The sequence below is a fragment of the Pristiophorus japonicus genome, chromosome 11, assembly GCF_044704955.1.
Source record: "Pristiophorus japonicus isolate sPriJap1 chromosome 11, sPriJap1.hap1, whole genome shotgun sequence".
In the NCBI taxonomy this organism is placed as follows: domain Eukaryota; kingdom Metazoa; phylum Chordata; class Chondrichthyes; family Pristiophoridae; genus Pristiophorus; species Pristiophorus japonicus.
Genome location: NC_091987.1, coordinates 58,376,807 through 58,399,755, shown reverse-complemented (window position 1 = coordinate 58,399,755; position 22,949 = coordinate 58,376,807). Strand labels below are relative to the sequence as shown.

At 42.7% G+C, this 22,949-nt stretch overlaps 1 protein-coding gene across 2 annotated transcripts in view; it reads left to right on the top strand.

Moving 5' to 3' along the window:
• The window catches only part of LOC139276034 (X-linked retinitis pigmentosa GTPase regulator-like), a 215,056-nt gene that overhangs the window by 42,294 nt on the left and 149,813 nt on the right, over positions 1-22,949 (top strand). For both annotated transcript variants that reach the window (XM_070893415.1, XM_070893417.1), the window contains one exon: positions 14,994-15,143. In XM_070893415.1, the coding sequence (XP_070749516.1) occupies positions 14,994-15,143 (150 nt within the window). The remainder of the gene's footprint in view (positions 1-14,993; positions 15,144-22,949) is intronic.

Below are 22,949 nucleotides of genomic sequence, written 5' to 3'. Positions count from 1 at the left end.
TACAAGTGTTCATGCTGCAGCCAGTCCTATTTTTTAATTTGCTAATCTGAAATGAATCTCAAGATCAAGTGCATCCTTTTCCTCACTGTACTCTAAATGTGGTCTAACCATGTACAACTTTAGCACAATCTCTGCTCCTCTACGCTGTGCCCCTATTGGAAAAAATCCAAAATACAATTGGTCATGCTTTGAAGGAAGTATGTATTTGCATCCCTAGATTTCTCTTCATCGCCATGCTCTTCAGCATCTTCCCATTGAGCTGCTTCTCCTAATCTTCATTTTTCTTCCAAAAATGCAGTAGCTTACACGTCCCTGTTTGCCAAACTCCCTAATTTTGTATCGTCAACAAATATCAAGATTGTGCTCAATATACCCATGTTTAAATCATATATATGGACCCAGCACTGATCCCTGGGCTGCACTGCTTACAACTCTTCTCCAATCCAAGCAAAACCAATCATAACTGTTTGTTTCCTGTCTTGTAAATCAACTATATATCCATACTGCTACACTTCCCTAATCTGGTATTTTCATTCAGATGGGCCACAATAATGCATTCACAGTTCATTTGTAATGTGATTGCAGCATGAATCTGGTGTCGGAGCGTGACCTGACATCAAAATGAGTATGAAGTTCCCTGGAGCAGGTAGTCTCATTCTGCTTCCCTTCAAAGTCAATTTGGACTTGATACCTGATTTACGTTGATTTACAACTGAACACAATATTCCAATCGGCGCTCTGTAAAACTGCAGTAATACTTCATTGGTTTTATGTCTAAACATCTTGTGATGAAGTCCAGCAGTGTCAGTGCAAAGTGATTTTGGCTTTGCACCAATGCTAAACTTGTTGGGTGTGAACACAGTGTTATACAATCTGTGCAAAGAGACCATCTGTCGACTGAAACTACCAAATGCTCATCACGATTGTCACTGAAGGATTTTGACATTACAGATAATGATTATTGAGACCACAAAAAGTCAGAACCACAGCTGGTTGTTTGAGACACGTTTCTGGTACACTGCTTCAGAAATGTTTTGAGAGCAGTAGCTCCCTAGAATGTGTTTAGTACTAATTGCTTCTGAAGATTTTAATTGCCATTGAAGATGATTTCTATTACTTAACAGTAATATTTATTTAAACAAATGATACCCAATTTTTAAAAAGTTGCTTTCAGCCTGTGGCTTAGTAGAATTTGATTCTAGAATTGAATTTGTCTAAATACAAAGAAACAAGTCCAGAGATGGTTGTGAAACAATAGAGCACAAGTGGATTTTGTCTTTTAAAATTAAATTCATGAAATAAAATAGACTAGGTTAGTGCTACACATCTTACGCAACTCATAGTCAATGTATTTACTGAGGCGTACAATATCCGTAAGACACTAAATATCCGTAAGACAAAGGTCCTCCACCTTCCTGCCCTTGCCGCACAGCACTGCCCCTAGTTATCAAGATCCACGGCGCGGTCCTGGACAATGTGGACCATTTCCCATACCTTGGGAGCCTCTTATTAACAAGAGCAGACATTGATGACGAGATTCAACACTGCCTCCAGTGCGCCAGTGCAGCCTTCGGCCGCCTGAGGAAAAGAGTGTTTGAAGACCAGGCCCTCAAATCTGTCACCAAACTCATGGTCTACACGGCTATAGTAATACCCGCCCTCCTATATATATGGCTCAGAGACATAAGAACATAAGAATTAGGAACAGGAGTAGGCCATCTAGCCCCTCGAGCCTGCTCCGCCATTCAATAAGATCATGGCTGATCTGGTCGTGGACTCAGCTCCACTTACCCGCCCTCTCCCCGTAACCCTTATTGGTTAAAAATCTATCTATCTTTGACTTGAAAACATTCAATGAGCTAGCCTCAACTGCTTCCTTGGGCAGAGAATTCCACAGATTCACAACCCTCTGGGAGAAGAAATTCTTTCTCAACTCGGTTTTAAATTGGCTCCTCCGTATTTTGAGGCTGTGCCCCCTAGTTCTAGTCTCCCCCACCAATGGAAACAACCTCTCTGCCTCTATCTTGTCTATCCCTTTCATGATTTTAAATGTTTCTATAAGATCACCCCTCATCCTTCTGAACTCCAAGGAGTAAAGACCCAATCTACTCAATCTATCATCATAAGGTAGCCCCCTCATTTCTGGAATCAGCCTAGTGAATCGTCTCTGTACTCCTTCCAAAGCTAGTATATCCTTCCTTAAGTAAGGTGAACAAAACTGCACGCAGTACTCCAGGTGCGGCCTCACCAATATCCTATACAGTTGCAGAAGGACCTCCCTGCTTTTGTACTCCGTCCCTCTCGCAATGAAGGCCAATATTCCATTTGCCTTCCTGATTACCTGCTGCACCTGCAAACTAACCTTTTGGGATTCATGCACAAGGACCCCCAGGTCCCTCTGCACCACAGCATGTTGTAATTTCTCCCCATTCAAATAATATTCCCTTTTACTGTTTTTTTTCCCAAGGTGGATGACCTCACACTTTCCGACATTGTATTCCATCTGCCAAACCTTAGCCCATTCGCTTAATCTATCCAAATCTCCTTGCAGCCTCTCTGAGTCCTCTACACAACCCGCTTTCCCACTAATCTTAGTGTCATCTGCAAATTTTGTTGCACTACACTCTGTCCCCTCTTCCAGGTCATCTATGTATATTGTAAACAGTTGTGGTCCCAGCACTGATCCCTGTGGCACACCACTAACCACTGATTTCCAACCGGAAAAGGACCCATTTATCCCAACTCTCTGCTTTCTGTTCGCCAGCCAATTCTCTATCCATGCTAATACATTTCCTCTGACTCCGCGTACCTTTATCTTCTGCAGTAACCTTTTGTGTGGCACCATATCGAATGCCTTTTGGAAATCTAAATACACCACATCCATCGGTACACCTCTATCCACCATGCTCGTTATATCCTCAAAGAATTCCAGTAAGTTAGTTAAACATGATTTCCCTTTCATGAATCCATGCTGCGTCTGCTTGATTGCACTATTCCTATCCAGATGTCCCGCTATTTCTTCCATGTACAGTAGACACCTCAAGTCACTGGAGCAATACCACCAACGATGTCTCCGCAAGATCCTACAAATCCCCTGGGAGGACAGACGTACCAAAGTTAGCGTCCTCGACCAGACCAACATCCCCAGCATTGAAGCACTGACCACACTTGATCAGCTCCGCTGGGTAGGCCACATTGTCCGCATGCCAGACACGAGACTCCCAAAGCAAGCGCTCTACTCGGAACTCCTTCACGGCAAACGAGCCAAAGGTGGGCAGAGGAAACATTACAAGGACACCCTCAAAGCCTCCCTGATAAAAGTGCAACATCCCCACTGACACCTGGAAGACCCTGGCCAAAGACTGCCCTATGTGGAGGAAGTGTATCCTGGAAGGCGCTGAGCACCTCGAGTCTCATCACCGAGAGCATGCAGAAATCAAGCGCAGGCAGCGGAAAGATTGTGCGGCAAACCTGTCCCACCAACCCTTTCCCTTAACCACTATCTGTCCCACCTGTGACAGAGCCTGTGGTTCTCGTATTGGACTGTTCAGCTACCTAAGGACTCATTTTTAGAATGGAAGCTAGTCTTCCTCGATTCCAAGGGACTGCCTGTGTTGATGACACAACTCTGAAATTAAGTTCAGTACCACAGGAATGGGACTAGAGTATTTGCCCTTCCAGCCTGCTGGATCATGTTATTAGGAAATTTGCTGCCCTTTTTCCACATCCTTCTTAATACCCTAAGATATCAAGTATTTACCTCCCTTTCAAATACTTCTGACGAAGAGTCATCGACCCGAAACATTAACTCTGCTTCCTCTCCACATATGCTGCCAGACCTGCTGAGATTTCCAGCATTTTCTGTTTTTATTCCAGATTCAAGCAACCGCAGTATTTTGCTTTTGGTCAAATACTTTAATTGATTTTGCATCTATGGGCTTTTGGAGTCATCCATTTCACATTCACTGGATTTGCTTAGTTCACATTTTAAGATGTTATCTTGTTCTCGACTCCCCTTCTAGTTTGATGAGTTGTTTCCTATCTACCCAGTCAATTTCCTTCATTCAGAGAATATAACCCAACTGTATCTAGTCTGTCATAGCTTTATCCCTTCACCCTGGTACCACAGAAACATAGAAACATAGAAAATAGGTGCAGGAGCAGGCCATTCGGCCATTCAATATGATCATGGCTGATCATGCAACTTCAGTACCCCACTCCCGCCTTCTATCCATACCCCCGATCCCCTTAGCCGTAAGGGCCACATCTAACTCCCTCTTGAATATATCCAACGAACTGGAAGCAACAACTTTCTGTGGTAGAGAAATCCACAGGTTCACCACTCTCTGGGTGAAAAGGTTTCTCCTCATCTCGGTCCTATATGGCTTACCCCTTATCCTTAGACTGTGACCCCTGGTTCTGGACTTCCCCAACTTCGGGAACATTCTTCCTGCATCAAACCTGTCCAGTCCAGTCATAATTTTATATGTTTCTATGAGATCCCCTCTCATTCTTCTAAATTCCAGTGAGTATAAGCCTAGTCGATCCAGTCTTTCTTCATGTGTCAGTCCTGCCATCCTGGGAATTAGTCTGGTGAACCTTCACTGCACTCCCTCAATAGCAAGCCGTCCTTCCTCAGATTAGGAGACCAAAACTGGAGACAATACTCAAGGTGTGGTCTCACCAAGGCCTGTACAACTGCAGCAAGATCTCCCTGCTCCTATACTCAAATCCTCTCACTATGAAAGCCAGCATGCCATTTGCTTTCTTTCCTGCCTGCTGTATCTGCATGCCTACCTTCAGTGACTGATGTACCATGACACCCAGGTCTCGTTGCACCTCCCCTTTTCCTAATCTGTCACCATTCAGATAATAATCTGCCTTCCTGTTTTTGTCACCAAAGTGGATAACCTCACATTTACCCACATTATACTGCATCTGCCATGCATTTGCCCATTCACCTAACCTGTCCAAGTCACCCTGCAGCCTCTTAGCTCCCTCCTTACAGCTCACACTGCCACCCAGCTTCGTGTCATCTGCAAACTTGGAGATATTGCATTCAATTCCTTTGTCTAAATCATTAATGTATATTGTAAATAGCTGGGGTCCCAGCAAACCTTGTGGCACCGCACTAGTCACTGCATGCCATTCTGAAAAGGACCAGTTTATTCCCACTCTTTGCTTCCTGCCTGCCAATCAGTTCTCTATCCACATCAATACATTACCCTCAATACCATCTGCCTTAATTTTCCACACTAATCTCTTGTGTGGGACCTTGTCAAAAGCCTTTTGAAAGTCCAAATATACCACATCCACTGGTTCTCCCTTATCCACTCTACTAGTTACATCCTCAAAAAACTCCAGAAGATTTGTCAAGCATGATTTCCCTTTCATAAATCCATGCTGACTTGGACTGATCCTGTCACTGCTTTCCAGATGCGCTGCTATTTCATCTTTAATAATTGATTCCAACATTTTCCCCACCACCAATGTCAGGCTAACCGGTCTATGATTCCCTGTTTTCTCTCTCCCTCCTTTTTTAAAAAGTGGGGTTACTTCAGCTGCTCTCCAATCCATAGGTACTGATCCAGAGTCCATGGAATTTTGGAAAATGATCACCAATGCATCTACTATTTCTCGGGCCACTTCCTTAAGTACTCTGGGATGCAGTGATTTATCGGTCTTTAATCCTATCAATTTCCCGAACACCATTTCCTGACTAATAAGGATTTCCCTCAGTTCCTCCTTCTCGCTAGACCCTCGGTCTCCTCGTATTTTCGGGAGGTTATTTGTGTCTTCCTTAGTGAAGACAGAACCAAAGTATTTGTTCAATTGGTCTGCCATTTCCTTGTTCCCCATCATGAATTCACCTGATTCTGACTGCAAGGGACCTACATTTGTCTTCACTAATCTTTTTCTCTTCACATATCTATAGAAGCTTTTGCAGTCAGTTTTTATATTCCCTGCAAGCTTACTCTCATACTCTATTTTCCCCCTCCTAATTAAACCCTTAGTCCTCCTCTGCTGAATTCTAAATTTCTCCCAGTCCTCAGGTTTGCTGCTTTTTCTGGCCAATTTATATACCTCTTCCTTGGATTTAACACTATCCCTAATTTCCCTTCTTAGCCACGGTTGAGCCACCTTTCCTGTTTTATTTTTACGCCAGACAGGGATGTACAATAGTTGTAATTCATTCATGTGATCTTTAAATGTCTGCCATTGCCTACCCACCGTCAACCCTTTAAGTATCATTCGCCAATCTATCCTAGCCATTTCACGTCTCATACCATCGAAGTTTCCTTTCTTTAAGTTCAGGACCTTAATCTCTGAATTAACTGTGTCGCTCTCCATCTTAATGAATAATTCTACCATATTATGGTCACTCTTCCCCAAGGGGCCACGCACGACCAGATTGCTATTTAATCTTCTGCTGCGCAGGAGGAAAGGAAAAAGAGTGGGAGAGCTATAGTGGTAGGGTACTCTATTGTAAGGGGAATAGATGGACATTTCTGCGGCTGTAAACGAGACTCCAGGATGGTATGTTGCCTCCCTGGTGCAAGGGTCAAGGATGGTATGTTGCCTCCCTGGTGCAAGGGTCAAGGATGTCTCGGAGTGGCTGCAGGGGATTCTGGAGGGGGAGAGCGAACAGCCAGTTGTTGTGGTGCATATAGGTACCAATGATTTTGGTAAAAAGCGGGATGAGGTCCTACAAGCTGAATTTAGGGAGCTAGGAGTTAAATTAAAAAGTAGGACCTCAAAGTTGCTAATCTCAGGATTGCTACCAGTGCCACGTGCTAGTCAGAGTAGAAATAGCAGGATAGCTACGATGAATACGTGGCTTGAGGAATGGTGCAAGAGGGAGGGATTCAAATTCCTGGGACATTGAAACCGGTTCTGGGGGAGGTGGGACCAGTACAAATCAGACAGTTTGCACCTGGGCAGGACTGGAACCGATGTCCTCGGGGGAGTGTTTGCTAGTGCTGTTGGGGAGGATTTAAACTAATAGGACAGGGGGATGGGAACCGATGTAGGGAGATTGAGGAAAGTAAAATGTCAGAAGCGAAAGGAGAAAAGTAAAAGTGGGGGGCAGAAAAATAAAAGACAAAGATCAAAAAGGGCCACATTACAGCATAAGTCTAAAAGGACAAAGAGTGTTAAAAAAACAAGCCTGAAGGCTCTTTGTCTCAATGCGAGGAGCATTCGTAATAAGGTGGATGAATTAACTGTGCAGATAGCGGTAAACGGATATCATGTAATTGCTCCAGGGAGACATGGCTCCAGGGTGACCAAAGCTGGGAACTCAACATCCAAGTATTCAATATTCAGGAAAGATAGACAGAAAGGAAAAGGAGGTGGGGTAGCGTTGCTGGTTAAAGAGGAGATTAATGCAATATTAAGGAAGGACATTAGCGTGGATGAGGTGGAATCTGTATGGGTAGAGCTGTGGAACACCAAAGGGCAGAAAACGCTAGTGGGAGTTGTGTACAGACCACCAAACAGTCATAGTGAGGTTGGGGATGGCATCAAATAGAAAATTAGCACTGCGTGCAATAAAGGTACAGCAGTTATCATGGGTGATTTTAATCTACATATAGATTGGTCTAACCAAACTGATAGCAATATGGTGGAGGAGGATTTCCTGGAGTGTAGAAGGGATGGTTTTCTAGACCAATATGTCGAGGAACCAATGAGAGAGCTGGCCATCCTAGACTGGATGTTGTGTAATGAGAGAGGATTAATTGGCAATCTTGCTGTGCGAGGCCCCTTGGGGAAGAGTGACCATAATATGGTAGAATTCTTCATTAAGATGGAGAGTGACACAGTTAATACAGAGACGAGAGCCCTGAACTTAAAGAAAGGTAACTTCGACGGTATGAGACGTGAAATGGCTAGGATAGACTGGCGAATGATACTTAAAGGGTTGACGGTGGGTAGGCAATGGCAGACATTTAAAGATCACATGGATGGACTTCACAATTCTACATCCCTGTCTGGCGTAAAAGGAAAATTAGGGACAGTGTTAAATCCAAGGAAATGGCATATAAATTGGCCCAAAAAAGCAGCAAATCTGAGGACTGGGAGAAATATAGAATTCAAAAAGGAGGACAAAGGGTTTAATTAGGAGGGGAGAAATAGAATATGAGAGTAAGCTTGCAGGGAATATAAAAATTGACTGCAAAAGCTTCCACAGCTACGTGAAGAGAAAAAGATTAGTGAAGACAAATGTAGGTCCCTAACAATCAGAATCAGGTGAAGTCATATTGGGGAACAAAGAAATGGCAGACCAATTGAACAAATACTTTGGTTCTATCTTCACACTAAGGAAGACACACATAACCTTCCGGAAATACTAGGGGAACGAGGGTCGAGCGAGAAGGAGGAACTAAAGGAAATCCTTATTAGTCAGCAAATTGTGTTAGGGAAATTGATGTGATTGACGGCCGATAAATCCCCAGAGCCTGATAGTCTGCATCCCAGAGTACTTAAGACAGTGGCCCTAGAAATAGTGGATGCATTGGTGGTCATTTTCCAACATTCTATAGACTCTGGATCAGTTTCTATGGACTGGAGGGTAGCTAATGTAACCCCACTTTTTAAAAAAGGAGGGGGAGAGAAAACGGGTAATTATAGACCGGTTAGCCTGACATCAGTCGTGGGGAAAATGTTGGAATCAATCATTAAGGATGAAATAGCAGCGCATTTGGAAAGCAGTGACAGAATTGGTCCAAGTCAGCATGGATTTATGAAAGGGAAATCATGCTTGATGAATCTTCTGGAATTTTTTGAGGATGAAACTAGAGTGGACAAGGGAGAACCAGTGGATGTGGTGTATTTGGACTTTCAAAAGGCTTTTGACAAGGTCCCACACAAGAGATTGGTGTGCAAAATCAAAGCGCATGGTATTGGGGGTAATGTACTGACGTGGATAGAAAACTGGTTGGCAGACAGGAAGCAGAGAGTCGGGATAAACGGGTCCTTTTCAGAATGGCAGGCAGTGACTAGTGGAGTGCCGCAGGGTTCAGTGCTTGGACCCCAGCTCTTTACAATATACATTAACGATTTGGATGAAGGAATTGAATGTAATATCTCCAAGTTTGCAGATGACACTAAACTGGGTGGCGCTGTGAGGGGGACGCTAAGAGGCTGCAGGGTGACTTGGACAGGTTAGGTGTGTGGGCAAATGCATGCAGTTGCAGTATAATGTGGATAAATGTGAGGTTATCCATTTTGGGCGCAAAAACACAAAGTCAGAATATTATCTGAATGGCGGCAGATTAGGAAAAGGGGAGGTGCAACGAGACCTGGGTGTCATGGTTCATCAGTCATTGAAGGTTGGCATGCAGGTACAGCAGGCGGTGAAGAAGGCAAATGGTATGTTGGCCTTCATAGCTAGGAGATTTGATTACAGAGAGCAGGGAGGTCTTACTGCAGTTGTACAGGGCCTTAGTGAGGCCTCACCTGGAATATTATGTTCAGCTTTGGTCTCCTAATCTGAGGAAGGACATTCTTGCTATTGAGGGAGTGCAGCGAAGGTTCACCAGACTAATTCCAGGGATGGCTGGACTGTCATATGAGGAGAGACTGGATGAACTGGGCCTTTATTCACTGGAGTTTAGAAGGATGAGAGGGGATCTCATAGAAACGTATAAGATTCTGACGGGACTGGACAGGTTAGATGCGGGAAGAATGTTCCCGATGTTGGGGAAGTCCAGAAGCAAGGGACATAATCTTAGGAAAAGGGGTAGGCCATTTAGGACTGGGATGAGGAGAAACTTCTTCACTCAGAGAGTTGTTAACCTGTGGAATTTCCTGCCGCAGAGAGTTGTTGATGCTAGTTCATTGGATATGTTCAAGAGGGGGTTAGATATGGCCCTTACGGCTAAGGGGATCAAGGGGTATGGAGAGAAAGCAGGAAAGGGGTACCGAGGGAATGATCAGCATGATCTTATTGAATGGCGGTGCAGGCTCGAAGGGCCGAATGGCCTACTCCTGCACGTATTTTCTATGTTTCTATGTAATATCTACAAGTTTGCAGATGACAGTAAGCTGGGTGGCAGTGAGAGCTGTGAGCAGGATGCTAAGAGGGTGCAGGGTGATTTGGACAGGTTAGGTGAGTGGGCAAATACATGGCAGAAGCGGTATAATGTGGATAAATGTGAGGTTATCCACTTTGGTGGTTAAAAACAAGAGGGCTGATTATTATCTGAATGGTGACAGATTGGTAAAGGGGGAGGTGCAACGAGGCCTGGGTGTCATGGTACATCAGCCATTGAAGGTTGGCATACAGGTGCAGCAGGCAGTAAAGAAAGCAAATGGCATGTTGGCCTTCATCGTGAGAGGATTCGCGTATAGGAGCAGGGAGGTCTTACTATAGTTATACAGGGCCTTGGTAAGGCCACACCTTGAATATTGTGTACAGTTTTGGTCTCCTAATCTGAGGAAGGACATTCTTGCTATTGAGGGAGTGCAGCGAAGGTTCACCAGACTGGTTTTCGTGATGACAGGACTGACATATGAAGAAAGACTGGATTGACTAGGCTTGTATTCAATTAAATTTAGAAGAATGAGAGGGGATCTCATAGAAACATATAAAATTCTGACAGGATTGGACAGGTTAGATGGATGAAGAATGTTCCCGATGTTGGGGAAGTCCAAAACCAGGGCTCACAGTCTAAGGATAAGGGGTAAACCATTTAGGACCGAGATGAGGAGAAACTTCTTCACTCAGAGTTGTGGGCATGTGGAATTCTCTACCACAGAAAGTTGTTGGGGCCAGTTCGTTAGATATATTAAAAAGGGAGTTAGATATGGCCCTCACGGCTAAAGGGATCAAGGGGTATGGAGAGAAAGCAGGAATGGGGTACTGAAATGCATGATCAGCCATGATCATATTGAATGGTGGTGCAGGCTCGAAGGGCCGAATGGCCTACTCCTGCACCTATTTTCAATGTTTCTGTGTTACACAAGACCCAGTCTAGGATGGCCTGCTCTCTAGTTGGTTCCTCGACATATTGCTCGAGAAAACTATCCCTTATACACTCCAGGAAATCCTCCTCCACAGTGTTGCTACCAGTTTGGTTAGCCCAATCAATATGTAGGTTAAAGTCACCCATGATAACTACTGCACCCTTATTGCACGCATCCCTACTTTCCTGTTTGATGCCATCCCTAACCTCCGTACTACTGTTTGGTGGTCTGTGCACAACTCCCACTAATGTTTTCTGCCCTTTGGTGTTTCGTAGCTCTACCCATATAGATTCCACATCATCCAAGCTAATGTCCTTCCTTACTATTGCGTTAACCTCCTCTTTAACCATTAACGCTACCCCATCTCCTTTTCCTTCCTGTCTATCCTTCTTGTATATCGAATACTCCTGGATGTTGAGTTGCCAGCCTTGGTTACCCTGGAGCCATGTCTCCGTAATCCTAATTACATCATATCCACTAACTGCTATCTGCGCAGTTAATTCGTCCACCTTATGAATGCTCCTCGCATTGAGACTCAGAGCCTTCAGACTTGTTTTTTTAACACACTTTTTGTTCTTTTAGAATTATGTTGTAATGTGGCCCTTTTTTGAATTTTGCCCTTGATTTCTGTGCCCTCCATTCTTGCTTTTCTCCTTCCTATCTTTTGCTTCTGCCCCCTTTTTACTTCCCTCTGCCTCCCTGCATAGGTTCCCATCCCCCTGCCATATTAGTTTAACCCTTCCCCAACAGCACTAGCAAACACTCCGCCTAGGACATAGGTTCCAGTCCTGCCCAGGTGCAGACCGTCCGGTTTGTACTGGTCCCACCTCCCCCAGAACCGGTTCCAATACCCCAGGAATTTGAATCCCTCCTCCTTGCACCATTCCTCAAGCCATCCTGCTGAATCGTTGCTGGACTTTCTTCAAAGGCCCCTATATCCTTCCTAAAGTGAGATGCCTAAAACTGAACACAATATTCCAATCGGGTCTGACCGGTTCTTTGTAAAACTGCAGTAATACGTCTTTGGTTTTATGTCCAACAATTTACAATATGATCCTATCTGCTATATTTACATCCAAACTGCATCTGTCACTGTTCCATCCATTTGCTTAATTTATATCCTTTTGCAACTTTCTGCTCCCTTTTCTTCACTGTTCACTATACCTCCAAGCTAAGAGTCATGCAAACTTTGATACATTTTCCTCTATTCCCAAGTCTAGGTCATTTATATATGGAATGAAAAGCACCAGCCCTCACACTAAACCCTGGAAAGCACTACTTGTCACTACCAATCTGAGAGTGTTCCTTTTATCCCAATTCTCTAGCTTCTACCTTCAAACTAATTTCCTATCTGTACCACAAGGTTGACTCTAGTACAGTTTTAGCTGGGAGTGTCTTGGGCAGCGGCTTACCAAATGACTACTGAAATTCCTTGTATACAATATCCATTGATCCTCGTTTTTTTTTTAAGCTATGACCTTTTACAAAATCATGTTGACTCTCTCGAAGTAGCCTATACTTTTCCCCGTGATGAATTCTAGTACTGACATTAAACTCACTGGCCTGCATTAAATTTTTGCTATTTTGTTATCTTCCAATCTCTGGTACTAGCCCTGAATCCAGTAAGCTTTGGAAGTTTATAACTCGTGCATCCCCAATTTGAATATATTAAATTACACAATGGACGTGAAATTGCATTCAGTGGCTTCCCGTGGACAAATGCCTCCGATCTGCAAGAAAAGTACGCACATACCTGGTGCCTCTGTATCCTTTGGACTCTTGCAGTTCTGGGCCTGCAGGCGTATGCCTGTGTAAAGGTCCACGTATCCCATGCAAGCATCCCTGGGATCATGTGGGCCAGCCCAACCAATCAAAAAGAGGGGTTTCCAATTATGCTTATGGGATTCCATTTATGTACACAATCCCCATAAGCATATTGGGAATGGCACAAAAAACACGCTTTCACACAACCTAAATAAAAATAAATCCCCACATGTTTAAAATGAATAAAAATACAATTTAGTTAAACATTTAAAACAAATGTAATTTTTTTCAAAAATAAATAAAAATGTTTTTTAAAGTGGCCAAAAATAACCTAAACTAACGTTAATGATTTTTGAATGTTTAGATGATTTTAAAAAGTTTATTTTAGTATTTATTGTCACCCTTACGCTGGTAAAAGAAGGTCTTACGCCTGCTTTTACCAGATGCAATGGTTTCGTGGGCATTTGCTGGGCAGTAGTTGGTCAAATAGTCCAACTCTACGCCAGCAATTGTCTATTTTTGCGCATGTGGTTGATTTGTCAAGCTGAAACTTGACAGATTGCAAGTTCCGGGCATTTATGCATGCGGAAACCCAGAACTTGCGGGGCACTTATGACCACGTGTGCATACGCGGACATAGGCTCCGTAAAATCCGGGCCAATGTTTCATTACTTTTGTTGATTTTGTTGTGTAAATGTTCGAAAATTGAGACTTTTAATACCGTCGGGTGGAAATCAGCTAGGCCGTGAGATTTGTCTGGCTTCAATCCCATTAAATATTTAAATGTTTTGTTTATATTAATGCCGATAGGTTCCTCCCACTCAGTAATTTCTAGTCTCTTGTGTATGTCTGATATCGTAATCTCTTTTTCCACTGCTAAGACCAAAGAAATGATTAATTCAGCAGTTTTGCTACGTCCTCATTCCTCATCCTCTAATATCATACTTAGATCTATTTTTAATGGGCTTACATGTTACTTTACCACTCTCTTGTTGATGTACTTTAAAAATCTTTGCTATTATCCTTAATGACATCTGCAAGTTTTTTTTTGCACACTTCCTCTTCACCCTACTTGTTTTCTTGGTTACCTTTCATTCATTTTTATAATCCTCGAATTCCTTATTCTTGCCTCAATTTTTCACACTTACAAACCTCTCTCGCTCTCTTTATTACCCAACCACTCTTATGGCCAATCATTATATCACTGTAGCGATAACACATGTGTCTTTCAATATTATTGAATTCCTTTGTAATCCATTAATTATCTTCTTGAGTAGATTCCCTGTTGATCCACAAATTTACTAGCTCAATTTCTCTTGCCCCATTGTGGTCAATTCTTTTTTAACTGCTTCTTTGTTTTGTAGCCCTTGTTTCTTTCTTCTAGCGTGATAGTGAATTTAATCATATTATGGTCTTTGTTTCCAAAATGTTCCCTCACTACCAGATCATTAACTATATTTGATTCATTACCTGTGATTAAATCGAGTATTGCTTGCTCTGTTTTTAGCTATAAGAATTGCTGCATTTGGAAACTATCTTGAATGTATTCAATAAATCTATTTTCTGATTGTGATTCTATTTCTAAATGTATTTTACATTTACAGGGAGACCTGAGCTCATATATCAATCTCTGCTCTCATTTACACTCTCTTGACTGGATCCACAGGTGTGAGAATGGAAAAATTGTTGGGGAGTTTGTCCTCAACAACACTGTAGAAGTGCTGAGGTGTTCACGAATCTAGAGTTCAGGAATAAAGGAAGAACTATGTTACATTTATATAACATGTAAATGTAACATTTCATGTCCTCAGGATGTCACAAAGTGCTTTACAACAATTAAAAACTATTAAGGAGAGAAAATGTTAATAAAATACAAAGGCACAAAATTGAATAATTAAATGAATACACCTGTTGAGTTATCCTCTCTATATCAGTTCCAAATAAGTGATCAACACTATGCTATCTACTTATACTAAAACAGTTGATGGTAAACTTCCAGTTACTGAGAAGTCTAAATTATCTAATCTTCACTATAAAGTTAACTGTTTACTGCAATAATCGTTTCCTTAATTACTGCTGTTATTTACTGGATACAGACCAAGTGTGGAATTATATTGAACATGTGATACTGTAAAAAGTGTGCATACTTTTATTCTGAATACTATTTTATTTCAAGTTGAGGAGTAACTTTTCACGAGCTGTAGTTTTCACTTTGCTTTTAGTTTGTTTACTTGTTTGATTGAACATGTTTTTTTGTTTAGAGGATGGGAATCTCTTTATGTGGGGTGACAATTCTGAGGGACAAATCGGCCTTGATACTGAAAGCAATGTCAGTCTGCCCCATCAAGTAGACGTTGGAAAGCCGATCTGCTGGGTTTCCTGTGGATATTACCATTCTGCCTTTGTAACAGGTATTAATGACAGCAAATTCAAGGCTTTAAACTGATTATCACTTGTTTACTAGCCATATCCATGTTAGAACATAGGAACAGGAGTAGGCCATTCAGCCCCTTGAGCCTTTTCCGCCATTCAGTTATAGCATAGCTAATCTGCATCTTAACTCCATTTATCCGCCTTGGTTCCATATCTCTTAATACCCTTGCTTAACACACATCAAACTCAGTTTTGAAATTTTCAATTGAACTAGCCTCAACATGCTTTTTGAGGGAGAGAGTTCCAGATTGCCACTACCCTTTGTGTAAGTGCTTCCTGACTTCATTCCTGAGCAGTTTCGTTCTAATTTAAGGTTGTGTCCCCTTTTTCTGCAGTCCCCCACCAGAGGAAGTATATACCCTATCCTATAAAATCCTTCAATCATCTTAAAAACCGCAATTAGATTACCGTTTAATCTGTACTCAAGAGAATACAAGAATAGTCCATGCAACCTGTCCTCATAAATTAACCCTTTTAGCCCCATGTGATAAACATTTTATTGCTCTCATTGATTTGAAGCAGTTATTGTTAAATGTTTTCATTTTATACATTATTACTGTTTCTATCTATTGAATGCATACAGCTATCTGAAAAAACTTGTGGTCTATCATGCTGTTTGACTGTATCTTTGCTGTAAAATGTGTTTGCCTCTTGATTTTTATCATCCCAACAAAGAGGATTTAGAGCATAAAGAAGGAAATGCAGTTGAAATATGCTGTAGATAGTCTGGTGAATTTGTGGTGGTGTACAATGCACCAGGAGCAGGTCAGATGTGAGCTCGCTGAAACGGGTCGTCTAAGAGTCACTGAGTAGACAATCCTCCCTAGATGAAGGCAGAGAAAATCACAGATCTGATCAGCACGAGTGTCAGCAGAGATTTGAGAATAGATTACTTGCCTACTCTCTGGCAAAGAAGGATACATTTCCTAAAGAAGGGTGGAAAATATATTTCAAATGGCACTGAGATAGGGCAAGGAGGAATCCTGTTTGGAGAAAATATTCTTTTCAATTTCACAACATCTAAGATCTCAGCATCAAATTCTTTTACTAAATACGAGCAGACCTCCTGTTGCATTTCTCACAGGTTATCTGGCTTCTGGAATGTGGTTTTGATGTCCCATTGTGGCTGAAACTAAACAGCAATTTTCCAATTGCTGTAACACAAATTTTCTGAATAAAATATCGTATGAATGACAGGAATTAAAATATTATGGTAGTTTATGAATATTAAAAGATGTAGGCCTCAGGTATACTTTTAATACTATTTAGCCACCACTCTTCAAATCTTGTTTAAGATGGAAGTAACTATATTCTTTCCTCCATAAAACCTCTATCGCAGTTATTTACATTATTAAATATTTACTTAAAATGCAAGTACTTTTATTTGTTTTATCCTTCCTCAAAACCCCTTACCTCTTTAGTTATATTATTCACGTAATTATAAAAGATATTGGGCTCAATTTTGCCTAAAGCCATTTTTTGGCATATTGCCAGAGTTACGCCTGTTTCTCTAGGCCACAACTGCTCCAAAAATAAATGTGCCAAGTTTCCCCACTCTATATTTTTAAAAATTGGCATCCGCAGCTTGTCCTGTAGCTTCAGGGTAGAGCCAAATGTCTGCGCCGAAAAAATTATGCCACCCCTTCTGCGCAGGCGAGAAAAAAAAAAGGACATTTTTGACATGATTCCTATGGGCGCGCATGCGCAGTCCAGCTCCCGGTCTACAATCGGCCATTTTTAAGGAGCCAGTTGTGTATATGAGAACTTTGAGTGCTGTGTGAGAACTTTAATTATCATTGGAAAAATCGGAGCTGCAATACAAGTTGCAACGCGGCGCAAAGGCCAAGAATTTCTTGCAGGATGAAGTGGAGGCACTAGTTACTGTGATTGAGGTCAGATGGCAGGAGCTGGACACCAGCAGAGGTCACACAAAAGTTCCACCCAAAGAAATGAAGAAACGCTGGAACGAACTTGCTGCAGATTACTGTGCAATGTTGACCACTCCGAGGTCTGGAGACCAGTGCAAAAAGCAGGGGCAGCACCTTGGTCAAGTAGTTAGTGTAAGTAATATTTTCATTTTTCAATGGAATTGTAAATGTGACCATCTGTATATGCCCCACCCAGCAGAAAGACACCCTCTCTAAAAAGTTATATTTTCATCTTTGCAGAGGAAAGTGGCACACAACAAATGAGAAAGAACTCAAACAGGAGGAGGCCCGGAAAATCTGGACCCACTGAAAGCCTTGGAAGAGAGGGTCGCTGCTTTGATGGGTCTTGCCTGGAGAAAAGCAACCACCACTGCACAAGTTGGGCCCACACTCGAGGGAAAGGGTAAGTCCTGCAAATTCCACAGTCTGACTTTACTAAATGTTAAGTACTGCACGGGTTCATGGGGATGTCTCCGCTAGCTGATGCAATGTGCTATCATTCATCATGGTCCTTCAAATCAGCCTGCTTGCCTGCGCTGTGTGAGTCTACTCACACCACCTACCCTGCCCCCTCCTCTGCTGCTAACCATTTGTCTGTTCTGTTATTTTTGCAGAACTTGAGGCCAATCCTGACGATGCAGAAGAAGATTCAGACGAGGACGAGCCTGAAGAAACATAGAAACATAGAAAATAGGAGCAGTAGTAGGCCATTCGGCCCTCCAAGCCTGCACCGCCATTCAATATGATCATGGCTGATTCGCTATCTCAACACCATATTCCCGCTTTTTCCCCATACCTCTTGATACATTTTGTGTCGAGAAATTTATCTATCTCTTTAAATATATTCAAAGACTTGGCCTCCACAGCCTTCTGTGGTAGAGAATTCCACAGGTTTACCACTCTCTGAGTGAGGAAATTTCTCCTTATCTCGGTCCTAAATTTCCTACCCCGTATCCTGAGACCATGACCCCTTGTTCTAGACCTCCCATCCAGGGGAAACATCCTCCCCGCATCCAGTCTGTCCAACCCTGTCAGAATTTTATACGTTTCAATGAGATCCCCCCTCTTTCTTCTAAACTCTAGTGAATACAGGCCTAGTCGACCCAATCTCTCCTCATACGACGGTCCTGCCATCCCAGGAATCAGTCTGGTGAACCTTCGCTGCACTCCCTCTGTGGCAAGTATATCCTTTCTTAGGTAAGGAGACCAAAACTGCACACACTACTACAGGTGTGGTCTCACCAAGGTAAGTAAGACTTCCTTACTCCTGTACTCAAATCCTCTTGCAGTGAAGGCCAACATAACATTTACCTTCCTAACTGCTTGCTGCACTTGCATGTTTGCTTTCAATGACTGATGTACAAGGGCATCCAGGTCCCTTTGTACATCGACATTTCCCAAGCTATCACTATTTAAATAATAATTTGTCTTTGTTTTTCCTACCAAAGTGGATAACTTCACATTTATCCACGTTATACTGCATCTGCCAGGTATTTTCACACTCACTCAACCTATCTAAATCGCCTTGCAGCATCTTTGCATCCGCCTCACAACTCACAATCCCTCCTACTTTTGTGCCGTCAGCAAACTTGGAAATATTACATTCGATTCCCTCATCCAAATCATTTATTTATATAAATAATACATTGTGAATAGCTGGGGCCCAAGCACTGCGGTACCCCATTAGTCACTGCCCGCCACCCCGAAAAAGACCCGTTTATTCCTACTCTTTGTTTCCTGTCAGTGAACCAATTTTCAATCCATGTCAGTATATTACGCCCAATCCTATGTGCTTTAATTTTGCACACTAACCTTTTATGTGGGACTTTATTAAAGGCCTTCTGAAAATCCAATTACACTACATCCACTGGTTCTCCCTTATCTATTCTATCAGTTACATCCTCAAAAAAAACTCCAGTAGGTTTGTCAAACACGATTTTCCTTTCATAAATCCATGTTGACTTTGTCCAATCCTGTTGATATTATCTAAGTGTCCTGTTTCACATCCTTTATGATAGACTCTAGCATTTTCCCTACTACTGATGTTCGGCTAACCAGTCTGTAGTTCCCTGTTTTCTCTCTCCCTCCTTTTTTAAATAGTGGGGTTACATTTGCCACCCTCCAATCTGCAGGAACTGTTCTATAATCTATAGAATTTTGGAAGATGACAACCAATGCATCTACAATTTCCATGGCTACCTCTTTTAGTACTCTGCAATGCAGATCATCAGGCCCTGGGGATTTATCGAACTTCAGTCCCATTAATTTCTGCAGCACTATTTTCTTACTAATAATCATTTCCTTTCACTCCTCTTTCTCACTAGACCCTTGGTTCCCTAGCATTTCTGGGACGTTATTTGTGACCTCTTCTGTGAAGACTGAAACAAAATATTTAATTGTTCTGCCATTTCCTTGTTCCCCATTATAAATTCTCACGTTTCTGACTGTAAAGGACCTACATTTGTCTTCACTAATCTTTTTCTTTTTATGTCCTTGTAGAAACTTTTGCAGTCAGTTTTTATGTTCCTTGCCAGTTTACTCTCATACTCTATTTTTCCCTTCTTAATCAATCTCTTGGTCCTTTTTTGCTGAATTCTAAACTGCTCCCAATCCTCAGGCTTGCTACTTTTTCTGGCAACTTTGTATGACTCCTCTTTGGATCTACTACTATCCTTAATTTCTTTTGTTAGCCATGGTTGGGCCACTTTTCCTTTTGTGTTTTTACACCAGAAAGGAATGTATGTATGTATAACTGTTGCAATTCATGCATTCATTCCTTAAATGTTAGCCATTGCCTATCCGCCGTCATGCCTTTTAATGAATCTTCTCAATCTATCATAGTCAATTTCATTCCTCATACCTTCGTAGTTTCTTTGTTTAGATTTAGGACCCTAGTTTCGGATTGGACTACTTCACTTTCCATCTTAATAAGGAATTCAATTGTGTTATGGTCACTTTTCCCTAAAGGACCCCGCACAACAAGACTGTAAATTAACCCCTTCTCATTGCACAATACCCAATCTAGGGTAGCCTGTTCCCTAGTAGGCTCCTCAATGTACTGGTCTAACACTGGTGTACTGGTCGTACACACTCCAGGAATTCATCTTCCACAGTATTATTACGAATTTGGTTTGGCCAGTCTATATGTAGATTAAAGTCATCTACGATTACTGTAGTACCCTTGTTACATGCATCTCTAATTTCCTGTTTGATGCCGTCCCCTACATTACTCCTACGGAGCCGAAGTTCGTCGAGCCGCAGACACTTACTGCAGATGTAGTTGCCCTGGACCAAAACGACCAGAAGCTCCCACATATTGCAGCAGCAACACTTTTCCTGTTTTCCCATTTAATTTAATTAATTCGTTTAGTGTTAATCAAAGTATTTACCCAATAAATACCAAAGTATTTACTCCGGGTTGAGGAGCTGGAGTCCGAGCTGCAGACACATTGCGAGACATCAGGGAGGGAGAAAGTTACCTGGACCTTTTGCTCCAGGAGGCAGCCACACCCTCTATATTAAATATTTTAGAATTAGTTAAACAAATAAAGGTTAGTTTTTAGAATTTAGTTATATGCTATATGTTAATTTAAAATAAAAACTTAGCCCACAATCACTACCAATCACTTACCTGCCTTACCTGTGATGCCACACAGCAGAGTTCTCCCCACCTGGAGACGTGAGATCTCCTGGGAGAGGCAAAAAAACAAATTTAAAAACCCAGGCCAATTGGGGAAAAAATCTCTCCGACCCATGCAGGCAATCGAAACTAGTCCAGGAGATCACACTGGCTGTATTAGATTCCTTGAAGTTGCAGGTATGCTGTGGCTTTTATCCCCACTCTCGGATTTCGGTCTGCTCCAGCTCAGGTATGCCGCCGCTCTGCAGAAGAAGTTAGAAAAAACAAGGCAAAGCAACACCTCCCGCCCCCACTTCACCGAACTCTCCCACTTACCAAACTCTCAGGTTTTCCCACTCTGAGCTGCTGCAGAGGAGCACATCTTCCAATCACGCTTTCCAGACCAAGGACATGGGGGGGAGGGGGAGGGGATGGATGAAGTCCCCACTGTTGTGCTCACTTTGGAGGACGTGCAGGTGCCACTCACTGAGGTGCTAACCCCTACCCTGAGTAGTGGTTTGAGTGTTGGTGGGACATTCTATGGTGTCCCACCGTCCGAGGCTGAGGATTCCAGTGGGCTGCAGCAAAGCACGCCCAGGGCCCCACCATCCCAGGCTGCAGGTCCCAGTGGGATGCAGCAAGGCACACCCAGAGTGAGAAGGGGAAAGGAGAGCTCAACTGCGCTCTCTTGAGGTACAGGATCTAACAGATGTGGTTCACATGATGGCAATGAATGTGGAGAGCATTGACCTTACCCAATTGCTACTGGAGACGATAAGTGGGGTAGGTGATGAGGTATGGGGACTGTCGGGAGAAGTAACAACACTCTCGAGAAATGAGAACGCTGTCTGGGAATATGAGGGAGAGCATATCTCAGTCATCAGAAACAATGTCAGTGAACATGAGGGAAGGAATGTTGCAGGTAGTTGACACACTTTTGTTCAACATGAGGGAGGGCATGTCACAGTAGGTGAGACACTGTCGGTGAACATGAGGGAGGGAATGTTGCAGGTAGTTGAGAAACTGTCAGGGCACATGAGGGAGGGAATGATGGAGTTAGCACGCATTACTAACTAAGGGAACACGCCTAGACCCCGCGCCCATTGACCGAATCAACTACCACTCCCACTCCAATCCCCAGACCAGCCTCTGAAGAGGCCCAAGCTGGGCCTTCCACATTACCGGCTGCCCCCCCATCAAGTAGTACGCATTACCCGAGATGTTCGAAAGAATAAGCTTGGTACCATCCCGAGAAACACTGCGCTACCGCCTGCGGGCAGGGGTGGTGGAGTCACCAAGAGCAAGCGCAGCGGGTGGTCTTAGAATAAGGTGGAAGAGAGATGGGTGCAGCCTTTCTTGGCTGTTATTATTATTGTTACTGTTGTAACTGTTCTCAAATTAAAGTTTTTTGTAAGTTATGTAAATTTACAAGTTAGTAAACGTTAGTAAATGATCTTAGAGTTTGTAAATGATAAGTAAAAACTTTAAAGTTCGATACAAGAATATGTTTATTTAAGTTAAGTACAAAGAAATACTTGTTAAACTTTTGAATAAAATATATTTTAAATTATAACTGAATAATTTCCATTATTTGTTCGATTATTAACACAACTTTTTGAAGTAAACAAGAATCATTTCCATCATTTGTTCCATTAACATAGCACAACATTACAGAACAGTTCCAAACAGTAAACATGGTCCATGTAGAATAGTTGTCGCTGAGCCCTCGGGCATTAGTAAAGCGTTCACGGATGAGCTGATGGCGCAAGGCTCGAGCAATTGTTAAAGGGGCACAACGGCCCGCCCTCCTCCGCCGTCGTGCTCCGGGTTCAGGTAGTTGCATGGCTTCCTCATCCTCATCATCCTCCTCCTTGTATTCTGCATCTTCCTCATCATTATCATCAGCCACTCTCATCTCAGGTGGGTCTTCTACGACCAGCTGCTGCTGCCTCATGATGGCTAAGTTATGCAGCATGCAGCACACAACAGTGAACTGATCAACAATCTCAGGGGACTATTGCAAGTAGCCTCCGGAATGGTCCAGGCATCGGAAACACTGTTTCGAGATACCAATGGTCCTCTCTATTATGTTGTGCATCGAAATATGCGACACGTTGTATTACCGGTCAGCTTCCGTCCAGGTTACGTGTAGAGGCATCATGAGCCAGGTAGCAAGGCCATATCCTTTGTCTCCCAGTAGCCAGCTCTGCTCTTCTGGCTGCTGCTGAAACATGGCA